We start from the raw sequence: 16,636 nt of genomic DNA on the forward strand, positions 1-16,636 counted from the left end.
ACAATATGTGCTGTTGCGATACTCAGCATATCACAAAATGTTAAAAAGAAAAGCTGTTAGATTCAATGCTTTATTTGTACGTCACAGACTCGCATCTCACAAAGACCTGCTCTGTGGATTCTATGGACACTACGAAGTGTGCTTTTCTTGTTATAACAAGTCTGAAAAGAACTTCTAATGTTTTTGTGGAAGTAAGAAACTGAAGTTGAGTCTTCTTGCTTTTCAAGCACAATGAGGTTTGTGGAGTTTTATACATAGAATCAGAAAGTGTGAGTTTCATATCTGAATGGATTTAACCTTCTCAGCTAGCTTCCAGTGACGTCACTTTGCTTCTCTGGTATCATATCTCATTAAATTGTAAAGGTTTTGCACTGCAGCGTACTTTTGCTGCTTTTCTGCTTTTTTCTATTGTTATGCAGAAAATCAGCACCAGTGACCGTCCTTAATACTTAATATTCTCATCCTTATTGTATGCGCACTCACACCTGTGAGTCCACGTTGCATGCTAATTTTGCACACGCCACTAAGCACATGCTATTAGTATGCAGTATGCAAGGGTTCAGAGACAGCTCATGAGTCCCATGATGACTCCATCTGAGCTGTTGGAGCTCGGCTGCCCTCGTTGGTTCATTTTGAAGCAAAGATTGCACCTGTCAGAGTGTAAACACCACATTACTGCACTCATGCACGCCACGTTGTTGCAAGGCTCCACGGCCTTCCATTTACAATTCCGGTGCAGTCGCGCTAGTTTGTTCCAGCGTGTCACCCCGATGACGTGCACGTACATGTGCGGCTTTATGTACAGTGACATGGATGTAGACATTTGCAAAGACGCCATTGCGTTGCATCGCACTTGTGCACAGAGCAAACTGACCTTTCTTACTGTCACCAAGGTAACAAGCCGAACCACAGCCAACCGGTAAAGGCTACGCTCCAGTGCACGTTAAAACTATAGGTAATGTATATGCTGATTTTATTAGGAGCTATTCGCTGGTGGAGAATGTACTTGCAATCAATATTTATTATGTTACTCAGTTGTGGTGCTTTGGATTCAGTTAATCACTGTTGAGTGCTCTGAGAGCTTTAAGAAAGTCAATACTGTCTGTTGTCTTTACTGGCAAACAATCATCATCACAAGTGACATTCAGTTTTCAAGGAGACCCTCAGCGTACAGTATGATTATGAACATTTCAAGAGGCGCATTAGCAGACAACAACTGCAGTTTTACCTTTTTTCCAAGCTCGGAAATGTCAGGATACTATCTGGAAGATAGTCGGGAGCTGCAGATGTACACATTGATGATACCAGCGTACAACCACCAACCACGCTCATAACCTTTTACTGACAGGTTTACTGTTGTAGGAAGCCTGGAGCTGGGAGAGATGGGTGGAAATGAATGGAGCTGCATATATCTTTTGTGCACATGAGGGAGATACATTTTCGTACAAGCGTATGGACCCGGAATAGAAAAGCCCTCTGCAGTTCACGAGATTATTGTCTTTTCCTGCAGGGACAGTAATGTGTAAGGTGCCCTGTGCTGACAGTGCGGAGGTGATGGATGGCCGTTGTCTGTCGGAAATGGGAATGTCCGCATTTGTGTAATGGAGACAGAGAGGGGGAGAGTCCCTGAAATAGATTAGGAGCTGTTGTGACTCAATACATGTATAACACAGCACATGCAGGTGATGAGGACAAGGGACAAGGTCAATTAAAGGCCTGAAAGGTCGAATTAACGGCTCTAATTTGCCAGAAATAAACCTTTGTGCAAGGTGGAAACAGACAAACGTTCAGTTTATCCTTCTAAATGTGCGTCTTTTCACAGCGTGGTTCCAAAAATAGGCCCTGCACAAACCCATATCAGTCAAACCCCACTCGCCTGAATGGGCAGCGACACACACGCGTGCACACGCACGGGTCAGACAGCCATTGACCTGGCTCTGTCAAGTAACACGGCAGAGTTGTTCACATTTTTGAACACAATCTTCCAAGAGGCAGAAAATAAGGGAGAGGAGGAAAGAGGAGGAGAAGGAGGAGGGATGCTGTCTGCTCACCATTCACGCTTCAGTGTTTGCTCATTCAGTGTGTACGTTTTATTTAGCGCTTGACACAGTTTATATGACATTCAACTCTCCACTCTCCACAACCCTGACTCCTTTTAATCCTGCCGAGACGGTCACAGTTGAGTTGAAACTGCTTGACCTGCGTTGCCGCAGCCACGAGGGTTCATATCTCACACAGTAACACTAATTCACTCGCCTTATCGTCAGGGGTGGGGGCAGGGCTTTGTGTACATGTGGGGGTCATCTGGGTTAAAACCAGGATTTAATGGAAAATGGCTTCCGAGTCACGTACTGGTGTTGTGGGGGAGGTAGCAGGGTTTTTCCCCTTTTGCCTCTTTGTTGCCACAGAGAGGCTCGGGGAGCTGTACTGTAAGCCTGCGCCTGGCTCTTTTGTGTGGATGGGGAAATCAAAGCTCTTCAAAATGTCAGAAATGTCACGAGAAAGACTTCCTGTCATCTTCACTTCTTCCTGTGATTTCTCACTTTAAGTATCGGGGGAGCTGAGCGTGCAGTTTAGGGCGCCATTCACCTTCATGTATGTAAATGTCATCAGGTGACGCTGATGACATTTACATACATGAATTTCAAAACTCTGCCCGGGCAACATGATGATATTTGATACTGATCGTTCCGCCCTTTATTTTTAGGAAACTTTAATGTAATTGTGTGGTTTGGAGCACCTCTTATAAAAATTAAAGACTTGTGGACTTAAGCTTGAATCATTTGTTGTTTAGTTGCACAAAATCCAAAGAGGGCATCAACCATTTGTTTCATAATCTTGGTTGACTGTTTAGTACCAACTCAAAAAGTCTTGCAGTTCTTTAATACTACAATAACACTACAGCAAAGAGTGGAGTTACAGTTACGGACCGTCTGTGGCACAAACTCGGTTATTGCGATCAAATACAATGAATTTTCGATCTCACTGTCTTTGAATCAAAGACAGGATCAAGGTCTGCAACCACTTGGAGACCACTTGCAGTCTGCAGAATGACTTTGGTGGTAAAAGGGCAATAAGATGGAGTCAGTCTGATATGAGTTTGTTATTGAATGGGTTGACAATTACATAAAGCAGCAATTAACTGTGAATAATCCAAAAATTAAAGCCTGTATTTATAAATTCGACGGTTTGCAGTTGCTTGCAAACCTTTGCCAGTCCCTCTGAGAGTCTTTACAGTATGTCAAAATTGGACCGTGATTGTTTGGAAATAGATTACCTCCCACAAAGCGACCTGTGCAATCACCTTGCAGTTGAAACTGGTCATCCAGACGAGTGTGTTGCACGCTCCACCTCTGTTTGCTGCAACTACTTGTAATCAGGTGCTGAAATGTGAAGAAAAGTAAATCATCAGCCAACCACTGATTTCTTTTGTAGCTTCCTGGGTGGTTGTGGACCTATTTTTACTCTAGTGTGACTGAGGTTTGAATTAGTGATGCTTATTATTCTGTATATTTACAATGAAACATTAATCTGTATTTGGCTTAGAACGTTAGCATGACAACGTTTTCTCGTAAACGGCTCTTTGGCCGTTTATGACACATGCACCTAATTTTTCTGTATATTTTTGCTGTTAGGAAGGTTGTATATGGTGCAGAACATCTGCATTGAAAATAACTGCCTGCTGCATCTGTGATTCAGGCTGATCAGATCAATGATCCTAAACAATCAGCTGAAAGAACCTGTAGAGTGACGAGGGTGTCAATAAAGTGATGTGGTGATCAGAGACCATGGAAAACCAATGACATTCACGAACGTTTAACAATTTATTTTACCAGATAAACTTTTTTCAACTTTGAGGGAAGGGAGTGAAGTGACTACCAATGAGAGCGAAGGATGTAGTTGATTAGATATGACAGGGTGGTAAAAACATTAGCGGGTTACCTAGGCGACGGGAACATGGACCATCTGCCCGTGACCAACCATCATCGACTGAGTGATGAATAATGACAAAGGTGATGAATTTTCATGTTTCTGCCATCATAAATTACCCCTTTTAAATTACACACTTTTCCATTCTTAATTCAAAATGAGCTTTTAGCTTGAGTCATTCAGCTGGGAAAAACCTGCACATTCTCATTTTCTCTCACTCTCGTTGATACCATAATGCTTGTCCCTGACAATTACTCCGCATACTGAATGGAAGGATTAGCTGGAGCACCACATAGAGCTCCTGGACACACAGATGACTTTTAAAGCTCGCCACGTCCAAAGGGAGTGGGAACCAATGAGCCTAGTCACATATGAAAAAAAAAAAAAAAGCTGTTGATAAAGAGGTGGTAAAGAAGTTGTCGTTAACTAGCAGGGAATATTCAGAGTCACGAGTGAATGGGAGAGTAATGGGGACTGAGACACTGCGTTGAATTTTATTGTAAAACGAAAGCTGTGCAGTTTTAGTGCACTTTAAAAAACGGGGTTACTGCTTTACACCAGAAAGAAAAGCTGCTGAATACTCGCTGATAATATTCTGTTAGGATGAGTAAGATGATGAGCGTCTGGCTGGCTAGGCTGCCTGTTGTGATGATCCCAAGCCCAGGCGGAGAGAGAAAGGAGTGTTTTTGACAGTGTCAGCAGACCTCTGCCTGCCTCCCACCTCCCGTTTCCTGGTTACACAGCTGACAAAAGCTCCTACATGACATGGATGTGACCCGAGCGCTTGGATAGTGATATCTCACCCACCGGTTATGACTTAAGAGTCTTGGCAAAAGAGCTCCACAGATCAGGCCTGCGCACATGATGTAATTCACACCGGATACAATATCTGAGTGATGGAAAGTGGCAAGACAGTCAAACAAAATACACCTAATGTATATATCTCCTCTACATTTCATGGTTTCCTGTTTGCTGTCCCATTTTGCTGTCAGCAAGCAGATGACATTTGGGGAGCTCTTACCTGAGAATTTGGATTCTTTGCACAAAGCTTTGGGTCCCTCTGCAAAAGATGCTTTGTAATTAATTGATCATAAACAAGGTTTATGTGGGGCGATGGCCAAACGTCTGGCTGTATTTCATTGTGTATATCTATGAGAGAATGAGACCAGGATTTCATTAAGCAACACAATCCACACAGGGCCCATAAAAGGCTCCGGCTTGTTGCTATGGAGCTTAGGCTTGTATCAAGGAATACATGAGCAGAAACTGGATCCTTACTGTGGATACAGGGACATATCAAAAACACTACATTGATATACAGGATTTTTTCTCTTTGACTCATATTCCACATGGTTGGTCTCAGAAATGAAATGCACTTGTAAGATTTTAAGCCCTCCATACATCAATCTTGTACTGTATAAACTATGCATTTTATCCAAACCTAACTGGCGCGTGTTTGGAGCTTCCTGCTGAGACTTCACAGCCTAATCTGTCTTTAATTCCTTGTTCTCCACAATGAAGCTGTTTGCTGTTTTCACTGAAGTACAGAAATAGGTGCGTGAACATCGTTGGATGCATCTGCCTTGGATGCTGTGCAGTTTCAGTAGGAACATATTTGAATTGAAGGCTTTTAAATAAAGCTACTGCTCGTCCTATTTCGTAAATACATGACAAAAACAAGCGTTTGATAAGGGTCGCTGCAGGGGACACCGCGTCACAACGTCACGTCATAAGTTTTACTTGCAAAATAGAGTAAAATCTGTTTTTGGGACTGGATGTGAAAGACGTAAAACCCCAAAGATACTGCAAATGTTAACCCTGTTTTAACAGCATTTCAAAGACGTTTTCAGTTCAACCAGGCTTAGTTGGGGTCTGTGGGAAAAGGAAAGACATAAAAGGAAAGGATCAAATAAATAAGACAAAGTACAAACTTCGAACGAGGCCTTATTTAGACTTCAACAGGAAATCTTTGTAGAGCCTAGAACGTAACCTACGTAAGTGGTCGACATCGTTGCTTTAATCTTTTGGCAGTGCATTATGTGTTAATTACCTTGTACTCCTGTCCTGGTGTTTTATATGCAGTACCAGCCAAAAGAAACAATCAACCTGCTGGGATTTTTAAAAAGCCTTTGTTGTAGTCAGATTTTTTAGAGGCGAACATATTTCTCCCTCAAGGTTTTTCACTTTGTACATTACCTCAATTGATGCAAGACAGACTAGTGACAATTGTTAAGTCACGAGCGAACAGGCCATTGATGATAGTTGCGGACTGTATCGACCTGATGTGTAGTTACATTGCACATAGTTTACGCTGTAGGTTGCGGTAAAGGTTTTCAGAGACTTTTACGGTCTAGATGTAGCAACGATCTAGCTTTCCAGCAAGAGGATCGATCCCCAGTGAGTGTAGTAGTAAAGGAAGTCTGTAATCTCAGGGGACTCTGTTTACTTAAACTATTTAATTCTTCGATCTTTCTAAAACATCTTTTTAGTTCATCTTCTCTACGCACTTAGCTTCCACCGGCAAGCTAATGTTAGCTTGCGTGTGGGTTAGCCACAGATGCTAAAACCACATTAAACTGGGATATTCTGAAGCTCTAAGTTTTTTTGGACTTCATGGGTTGAGCTGCTGATTTGTGAATCTTTTCTCACATTAGGGATTTTGGCCATGCCATTGTCTTCAGCTCTCAAGTCTGTTTTTTGAGCTGTTTTGACGTTATGGCAAGGCACAATCTCTCCTTGTGCTTGCTGGATGAGGCTGCTGCCATTGGGAAATTCCATTGGTTGATGTTCTTGGTCTCTAAGGTTTAAGTGGGTCGACTCGTCATGTTAACATCTGCGTGAATGCTGTAACTAAAGGTTTCCCAGCAGAAGATTGCACTGAAACATGACTGAATTTATTCACCCCACCTGACAGTGGTCTTAATGTTATGGCTGACTGGTGAATATTAGACTTTCTCTTAATGGCAAATTCAGATTTTTTGAAATTTTCTTTTAGAACTCACTCTCTCATTGGCCTGGACATGGAGTCTGGATTCATATGTACGCACACACACGCACACACGCATGCACACACTTACACATAAGGCCCTTCGATTCTTGTGCCCCAGAGAGTCACTAATGCAGAACAAAAGCTGCCAGTGGAACAGTTAGCGGTTGCCTCATCCTGCTCCAGTCTTGTTAATACAATTCCCTCTTTGCTGTCTTCGGCTCAGTGCAGTAGAGAAGCTGTCTTTCATATAGCATGTCCTCTGTGAAGCTGCTTCCCTTAGATAATATAGTGAGGTCCTTTGGGACTCTCCAGAGACTCCAGGCAGACAAGATGTGCTTGTCTGATAAAAGAAAGTGATGTGTACAAGTGTAAACATTCAATATTATTCACTCAGTGCTCGCTTGCTGCTCTACTCTTATCTGGAGCTCGCTGGCTGGGGGCTTTTCTCTCTCTTGTGAAGCCATCTGTAAAGTGTAATTCAATTGTGGCAGAGAGGCATTTTATATTTGATGCATGGACATGCTCCGCACAGACAAATCTGATTCTGCGTCGTACCATGAGAGGGAAGGTGTGTCACGCATAACAGAGTAACTCTGGGCTGCTTTGCATCCTTTCCCATGCTCCTAGTTTTCTGAGGCGACACTGACTCAATTAGTTTACCAAAAGTTGCCATACATGATTGCAGTCAGGCCTAAAGGTATGGACTCATATATGTGGTCTGTTTAGCAAACAGGAAACAGCGAATGAAATCTGTTTCCTGCGAACCTGTTACCCAAGAAGAAAAAGAAGAAGACAGTCTCCTTTAAGATACTCAAATCTAAAAAAAGGACCTATGGAAAGATCGTGGCCTTTAAAAAAAAAGGCTGTTTTTCTCCTAAAATGCTTCCACGCAATTAAACATGGCTGTCACCTAAAGCAACCGAGTGTTTCTGCCCCTAATTCAGATGCTCCTGAGATTTTTCAGACATTTTACAAAGCTGACAGTGCTGATGGGCAATGAAGTTAGTCTATCTTACTTCTTCAGCTGCTGATATATACACAGCAGCGCAGTGCTTTCAGTTGTCTACATTCATTGTAGACTCTGATCCCTTTGTCCTGGTTTGACCATAAGTCGTCACTGCTCAAATGCACAAGCCGAAACCACACAGCCGTTCCTGTTGTGACTCTGTGTTGGCTGTGATATTGTGTTGTCTTTGTACCTGACGTGTAAGTATTGATTTACTGATAGTTCCATCATGTAAGTGTCATTTTGTCACGTAACACGTCTAATAATGCTCGGATGTAAAACAAACAAACAAACAAAAACGTGTTCCCGGCAATTTGGTGCATAGTGGTGTGGCCAAAACCAGTACAAAATCAGAACTTTCGGAAACATTTCTTACATCAGCATTCTTTTTTTGTCTTCCATCCTGTATTAACTACAGGAAGGCTAAGTCGCGGATGCTGCATGCTGGTTAAGCCCTGTGTGTTGACATCACCCCCCTTCACTCACTTAGTGCCAGCAGTTCTACGAAAACAGTGTTAAACGTCTTTTACTTAATACTTTAGACCTTATCCCCCCACCCGTGTTTTTCAGTGGTTCCGCATAATATGGATAAACAGTTTCTGGACTGAACTCCATTAAGATCATTAGCAAAAGTTTTAAGCTGCAGATGAAGCAAAACACACTTGCATGCTCAGTAAATGACCTTGTTTATTAGTAGAGTTACTTATTGATCATTTGATTCAATTTTCATGTGTCAACGCGCACCCTCAGCTGTAATTAAGCTCTAAGGCTCAGAAAGAGTTTCTTTTCATCTTCATTAGTGTATTTGCATTGTGCTGCTTGCCTGCTAATAACCTCATTGCCTAGTATGGAAAATAGACGTCTGTGCTCACCAGAAAAATTAATATAGTGGCAGATTTTGAGGTGAAATCCTCAGATCCTCAGTTTGGTCCTCGGAAGAGACAAATCTCAGTTAGGCTGCATCAGGAAGAGCCAAATCAAACACGCTATGGGTACACCTTGTGAATAAAAGAGCAGCTGAAAGTAGCTTTAGAGTATTCACATTTAGTCTGTGGTCAGACCAAATCAGCTATTTGCTAATCTGTCATTGTCAGACTGTAATATTCAATAAACAAAAGGGTAAAAAAGAGATGGGAGAAACACCCTTCATCGATCTAACTAGTGTTGATTTTGCATAATTTGTCCACAAGAGGGCACTCTACAGTCTCCCTGTTGGCAACACAACCATGAAACAATGGCGTCAGATGTTACAGATGTCTGTTACGCCTACCAGTGATGATGTTTAAAACAACACTTTGTCGATACCTAGTAGAGCCCAACAGATATAGGATTTTTAAGAACAATACCGATGTTTGGTGATTTTACAATGTGATATTTCGATATATGAGCCAATAATTCTTTTCCATACACATGTTACATAAACAGATTTCCCTAACATTTACTATGTACGGTTATTTACTTGTTCACATTCTATCTGACTCTGTTTATATCAACTGGTTGTTGTATTTGTGGCGTTCCAAACACATGTTGCCAACTGGGAAATTGCCCTCTAGTGGACAAAATATGTATCATATATATATATATGTATAGGGCTGTCAGCGTTAATGCAGCGTTGTTAATGCGATGTTAATGTGGCTTAAATGCGGCTTAAATGCATTAACGTCACGATTAACGCGATTAAAATTTTTAACGCACTCAACCCATTCCAACTCAAACTTTGGACAAACTACCAGAAATACGTTGACAGAGACATTTCAGGGATTTTGAGTCAGTCTGCGCTTCAGATGGGTTAATTGTTAATCGCGTTAGCTGTTATGACGCCGTTAACGCGTTTAAGCCACATTAACGTGTTAACGCCGAGTAAGCCCTTACACGGATTGATCTGCGATTAACTCGTTAATGCGGATTAGCCCGTTTTAATGCATTAACGCGGACCAGTCTGCGTTAATGCTGACTAATATATATATAGAGATAAATTTATATAGATAAATCTATTGGACAATATAAATGCCGATACTGATAGACTGGCAAATAGCGAATATTAGCTGATAATATTTAAATATTGTCTGGCTCCAATAGCTAGTGCCAATACCAATAAATGTTTCTGTTTCCTTCAGTTTTTGTACTTATTTACTTCCAACTTTATACCAGGGAAACAATAAACCTTCAGTTTAAAAATAAATAACGCTAGTGTAACGTCTTTCAGCTCTTTCTCAAACTATCTTTCAACATTTAGCCACTTTGAAACTGATTTAACGCAGCACATTGTCCAAAGCTGAAATGGAGGCTGAACATAAACACACCACAGCAGTATATACTTGCCTGGGCCCAGTGTTATCAAATGTACAAGAGTTATGTAGCTATGTATTAATGTTAGTAATGTACTTTTGAATTTGGAAATGCAGCAACTATAACCAGCCAGCTTGTATGTTTGGTGATTGTTAATGAGCTGTGTTTGAAGTATTGCTTTTTGAATTGTATTTGATTTAGCCAATTTCTCTTGGCATTTTAGCTTTTAACTTGCGCTTGTGCAGCAATTTGCTGAAGATAAACATCACAATCATAACTTTATGGAGATCTGAAGGCATGAAGACATGAAAGAGATGAGGATAAAAAAAACCAAGGTTTCGAATGTGGGCTTGGACTGCGGGGAGACATCGCTTTCTGATTTGTGTATGTGTCCTCTCCTTGAAGTCAGCCGGAGAGGACACCAGGATGCAACAGTCGAAAGATTGAAAAATTGAATGAGTTTTGACTCAGTTTAGACTGTGAGATCCAGATAATGTAATGACATAATTAGTGTATACATGTGGCATGTGCAGTTAGCCAACTATTCAACTGATAAGTCAATAATAAGGACGTTTCTTAAAATTTCTGTTTCGTTTACATGACGATAGCAGAGACGATGTTCTGTATGGGGAGGAGTAACCAAGATCTCGGCCTTTCTCTCCTTTCTCTGTTGAATTATCTTTTCCTTTATTATGCAGCACCCCACTGCCTTATTTCAACAGCAGATACATCATATTAGTGAAACGCGATGCCTTTAAGCACAGCTTCCTCCCTCTTTCAGAGCTGCGGCCCTCCATTGTCCTAAACTGTGTGGCCTGATTTGACAGCGAGAGTGAAAGCTGTCAAGTACTATCCAAAAAGCAGAAACTGTACGGTGATGTCATAAAGACACGCGCACAGACACGCAGCCATTTGGAAAGAAAAGTGAAACATCACGATACTGCCTGTAAATTTACTGTCCTGCCACTGACACATGAACCCTCTCTGTCTCCCCGACACAGTTCCTGTGCCTGAAGAACATCAGGACTTTCCTGGCAGCATGCAGCGACGTCTTCGGCATGAAGAAAAGCGAGCTCTTTGAGGCCTTTGACCTCTTTGACGTCAGGGACTTTGGAAAGGTAAGGCACGACTGCTACAGGCCCGATAAAGAACGAGACGGAGGCTTTGGCATCGGCAGCCTGCATCCACCCTCGCTGTGTGCGCCAGCTGTCCCCAAAGACTGTTCTGAATTAGTCAAATGTGCTGTTACACCCACTTTTGCCTTTGTCTTTAAGTCACGGAACTTGGAGCTACATTTTTATTAGTCTTTCAGTGATTTCTTTCTTAAAAGGCAGACTTGGTCGTCGTGAGAGCATCTGAAGTGTAATTAGAAGACACCGGTTTTCCCGTCACAGGTGCTAATAAATGCAGTCTGAGGCCACAGTTTGGCTTGCTTGACACTCCCAAATCACGAGCTAAAGCTGAAGTCAGCAACATGACCCAGCACTTTAATCGCTTCCTCTCATTAAAGTAAAAAAGTCAGCGTGCAGACATTACGAGGGGTTAAATGTCTGGCCTCCGGTTCGTTACTTTGATAGGGCTCTCAGTCTTCACTCGCAGGGCTGTGGAAGCGTCTGCGGCTCTCCGGCAGCCCTCAGGAAGTCCCCAGGAGGTTGATTTAGAAATACCAGGCTTGAGCAGAAAGAGGGTGCTGCTGCATTTTGGTGCACATGATGTGTTTACAAGATGACAGGGTCATAAATCCAGAGCTTAAAATGTGTGTGTGTCAGAGCGAAACACTGAAAAACATCGATAGGAATGAAAAGTTACTCTGAAACACTAACTACTGGAGCACTGCAAGCTCACTGGTCAGGTGGCAACACTTGAGAGGTAAAAGTTAAAATGGGGTACTTCAGAAGAGCGCAGCAACAACACTCAGTGCTCACCTTTAGTTAGAGAGTTCAACTCTGTGTTTCAGCTACACTTTCACAGCTCTCTTTGAATTATTGGAACATAATGAAGATCTCTCCATCTTCTCTCTGGCTTTTTTTTTTTTAAAAACTGGTGTCCTAAACTGCGTTAAGTAGCTGAGAAAATTAAGCCATCCATTCATTAAGTCAGTTATAATTAAAAGATATTTGGACTGAGGCATGTTTCTTTCTTTATTTCCTGGTAGAGCGAAATACAAATACAAATCTGTATCCTTGCTTCTCAGAAACAAACAAATTTTAAGGAATATCAGGGTTTTTTGCTTTATGCTTGTAATTGTACATTCTAATATTTTACTATTCAAATGTTAACTCCTGTCCTTCCAATAGGATCAACACAGATTTGTACAGGGCTTCAGTTCTGTGTTAACCAGATAAGATTTGGTGGCAGATCCATGCTAGCTGTTTTGTTTCTAGTCTTTATCCTGGGTTAGCTAGCTACAGCAATGTGAAAGAGAACGTTTTCACAGGATTGTATAAAGTCCTGTTGAAGACTACCTTTACTGACTCCATAGGAATTAAGAGGTTAAGTAGCAGTCGGGGGCTTCTAATGGACTCGATTAACTGATCATCAGTGAGTGTGAACACCTCTATAAAGCGGTCTTGGCAGTTTGTTGGTCTGAAGCATTCATACCAAATCATCACCCCTCATTGTGTGTGTTAACACAGTGTCACAATCTTTGCAGGAATGGACGTCCCAGTAGAGTCGCCATAAGGTCAGAGCCTCATGTTCATGACAGCACAGTTAGAAAAAGACCGAACAGGGATGGCTTGCTTTGAAAGATGACCAAGAAAAATCCTCTTCGCTCTATAAAGAACGTGGCAGCGCAGCTTAGGTTTGCAAATCAAAATCTGAACAAGCCTCACGACTTCTGTAACAACATCCTTTGTACAGATGAGACTGAAGTGGCGATATCTGGCCATGATGATGTATAAGCACCACATTTGGTAAATGAATGGCCTCAAACCTCAGTGAGCTGAAGCAATGCTGTAACGAGTGGGTCGTGTTCCCTCCAGGATGATGTACAAACTCATGTAGAAAACTTCTTGCTACTAAAGGTGGTTCTACCAGCTATTGAATCATGGGATGTTGTTTTTACAATACTGTAGAGAGTCCTGTGACTATATTTCACATGACTATATTTGGTTAGAAGCTTTCAAACAGGAAATTAAAATGTTCTCACATAGAAGGATTTACATAGAATTTGCTTTTTTGATACTGGCCACATTAACCTGCTGCTACTATTTATTTGGAAGTAGTACATGAGGTAGAGCTTTTTTTTTGGTGCATGGTTACAGTTTTAATGGCTCGCAGAACTTGTCAGTGAGAGACTGATAGAGTCACATAGAAAACAATAAGTTCAGGGTGTTGCTGCTGGAGAATCATTCTGGTGTCTGATTTTGGCCTGATTTTTCTCCACTGGTTTCAGTTGGTGGAGGGAGAACTTTGATGATTCTTGAGTGAATCTCACATTGCCCTGAGTGACTCTACCATCTCTGAAATTAGACTGGAAGCTGGTTGGTAATCCTCGCTCGGCTGGCTCCGCAGAGGCTAATGGAGCGAGGCGGTCAGGGGATGAGCGAAGCTGCCATTTACGTGCAGTTCAAAAAGACTTTTTCTGTTTTTTTTTATTTTATTTTTTTGTTGTTTTAAAAATAGCTGCCAGCCTGCTTCTGAATAAAACATCAGCCGGCCTGTTTATTTTAGAGTTTATAGACTTAGATATAGAGTCTGTGCTGGGAATATCTCTGTCTGCTTCAGCAGTCGCACTGTGTAATCTGAAAGGTATTAAAGTCCTTGACTCTGCTACCTTAGAAGCTGGGAAGGAGCATTAAAGGGAGAAATCCTTAGAAAACATGACCAGACTAGGAAAATCAAGGGTGCGTTTAATTTGTAAAACTACATCTGTCTAACTGCTTTTGAAATTTGAACTCGCCTCGGCACAGCGCCGTGATATCAACGAGTCACAGAGACAAAAGCAGCAGGTCTGTCTGCAGACCTTTCTGTTCGGTGCAAGAACATCTGGTTTGAACATCTGTCTTGTAGACACATGAGGGCTTGTGGGTTCTGCAGGGAGAACAGAAACTTGGATGTCCAGGCCGTGCACACACTGACACACACCTGGCTGACAGAGAGGAAGAGCGAGAGGGCTCCAGAGTTGATCTGTGTGCGATATTTAGGGCAATAGAGCTGTGATATATCCCCTTACTGTTTTATCTGTGGAAGTGTTTGGCAGCGTGGGTGAAGAATCCACAACGTGTGTTTCACTAGAAGGGTTACAGTCATTTTACCATACTGTATGTCCATTGAATGTATAATAATACAATGCGTAGCTACTACATGGGTGTAATCAGTATAATATCTTCATCCTGAAGCTTATGTGCCCCAGATGACATCACTAGCCTGATTATGTTACAGCACATGTGAACACACATACTGAAACAATATTATTTTGTCTCCAAGCTCTTTTGTGTGCTAAGATGTGCACAAAATGTATGTAAAGACCTTTTCCTTACACATCATAGGAAAAATGTGCCATCGTGTGCTTAGTGTGCAAGTTTTACATGTTAGGAAAGTTTTAAATGAATAAAAACACATACTGCCATCATCATCTCTGTCAGTGACTAATTGTCTCACTTCTATTTTATTGCTAATTCCAACTTGTTTTTTTTTTTTTAATAGAATCAAAGTGCTGACGGGATCTTTCCATGCTCACACAGTCACATGGTGGGCAGTTTATCACAACTTGGAAACAATGACTTGCTTTTTTTTCTCCTCAGCTTCAGTTTTTACACTTCAAGGAAACAAGATCATGCAACAACCGGTAGCTTAAGAAGTGCTGGCTAGTTGATTTTTGTTTCCAGTCTTTAAAGAGTATTGCGCTGACCAAGCGTTTTTGGTGCTGTGGTCATCTGGATGACTGGTGGATGCTCAGGCCTCCACCCCTGTGTAGTAACCCTCCATTATGTACTGTATCCCATTTTCTACAGCTTTGCATTTGCCAGAAGATGCTACACCTGCATATTGTTAGCTGTGTTTCATGTAAATCATCTGGTAATGAGTGACTACTCTTGCATGCTGTTGTTTTCGCAGCTGCGTCCGACTCATTCATCTGCTTCCAGATCCCTGTGTTTTCATAGCGCGTTCTAGTTTCATTAATCAGGCAAGGGTTTCCAGGTTTCCACAGTCCTACGATTATCCGTTTTGATTTCGTCTTCATATAATATAAATCTACCAGTAGATGCTGAGTTTGAGCATATCAGCAAGAGGTTAAAACGGAGCAGGTATCCAGTCAGGGATCAACCTCCAACACAGCGATCCCCAACCCCCGGGCCACGGACCCGTTTGGTACCAGGCCGCGAGAGTTGAGGCTCGGGTGTGAAATTTATGGTTTTCAGGGTTTTTATCGTTATCTTTTATCGTTTTTATCGCTAACTCTGTTTCCCTGTGTCTTTTCCCATGTGTTATGAATAAATCTTTTGTTTTTTGGTACTGGTTTTATTTTGTTGTATTTATACACGACACCTTAAAGGCCAGTCTGTGAAAATATTGTCAGGCATAAACCGGTCCGTGGCGGAGAAAAGGTTGGGGACCGCTGACCTAACAGTGGCTTTCTAGCTTTTCTTTCTTTTTTAAATAGAATATGATGCGGATTATTTGGGTTATTTAGGGTTTTTTTTGTTCTTTTTGTTTTTGGATGGGGTGTCTAAAAGGAGCCTGGACCCTTGAAAGCAACTGTCCTTCTTGGAGGAAAGCAGGGAGATAGGGGTTATTGATTGCTGTCTTCCTCCTCAGTTGACTGTGATAAATTTAACTGTGGAAATCCACTAAAGCCTGATGCATCTCCTGACCAGCCCCCCATTATTTCTCCCTCTCTGTCTATTTCCTTTGTCCTTCAGCTGTACTGCTGATCACTGTGGTCAGATATCATATGTCTAATGGATCCTCGGGTTGTATCTTTGCACCACAGGGCTGAGCTGCAGGAACAGTGAGTCGCAACTGCTTCGGAGGCACATTTTAAAGGCTACAATTAGGTTATGATCAGAGTAATTGCTGGTCATTATTTTGTTCTCCGCCCCAGATATGGTAGAGATTCCTCGCGTGTTGTTGCTAACATCTTTCCAGCATGGCGTTGGAGGTTGGTGGTGTCGTAGGTGTCAGTCGATTAAACCTGCAATTAAACTCTCAGCCTCGCGGAGCAGTGAGCCCACCTACAACAGACTAATTAGTCTGGCTTTGAAAATGTAGCCTTCTCTCCCATCATGGTGTAACGGCTTTTTCTGCTTCGTGACAACACAACAAAAGGTTACAAAGATGTCAGTAACACAGAAAAGAGCTCGGTTTATGGCTGTTTTGTGTGTTTTTTTAATGCTAAATGAGGCCTTCAGAAAGAGAAGCCGGTCCAAACCTCTGCAAAAGCAATTAATCTGATTTTATTGGCAGGCGGCTCGAGA

The 16,636-nt window shown here is 41.9% G+C and overlaps 1 protein-coding gene across 2 annotated transcripts in view; it reads left to right on the plus strand.

Moving 5' to 3' along the window:
- Positions 1-16,636, plus strand: part of LOC134634706 (guanine nucleotide exchange factor VAV3) — a 93,997-nt gene that overhangs the window by 6,321 nt on the left and 71,040 nt on the right. For both annotated transcript variants that reach the window (XM_063484036.1, XM_063484038.1), the window contains exon 2: positions 11,216-11,332. In XM_063484036.1, the coding sequence (XP_063340106.1) occupies positions 11,216-11,332 (117 nt within the window). The remainder of the gene's footprint in view (positions 1-11,215; positions 11,333-16,636) is intronic.

The sequence above is a fragment of the Pelmatolapia mariae genome, linkage group LG9 (assembly GCF_036321145.2).
Source record: "Pelmatolapia mariae isolate MD_Pm_ZW linkage group LG9, Pm_UMD_F_2, whole genome shotgun sequence".
Classification (NCBI taxonomy): Eukaryota; Metazoa; Chordata; class Actinopteri; order Cichliformes; family Cichlidae; genus Pelmatolapia; species Pelmatolapia mariae.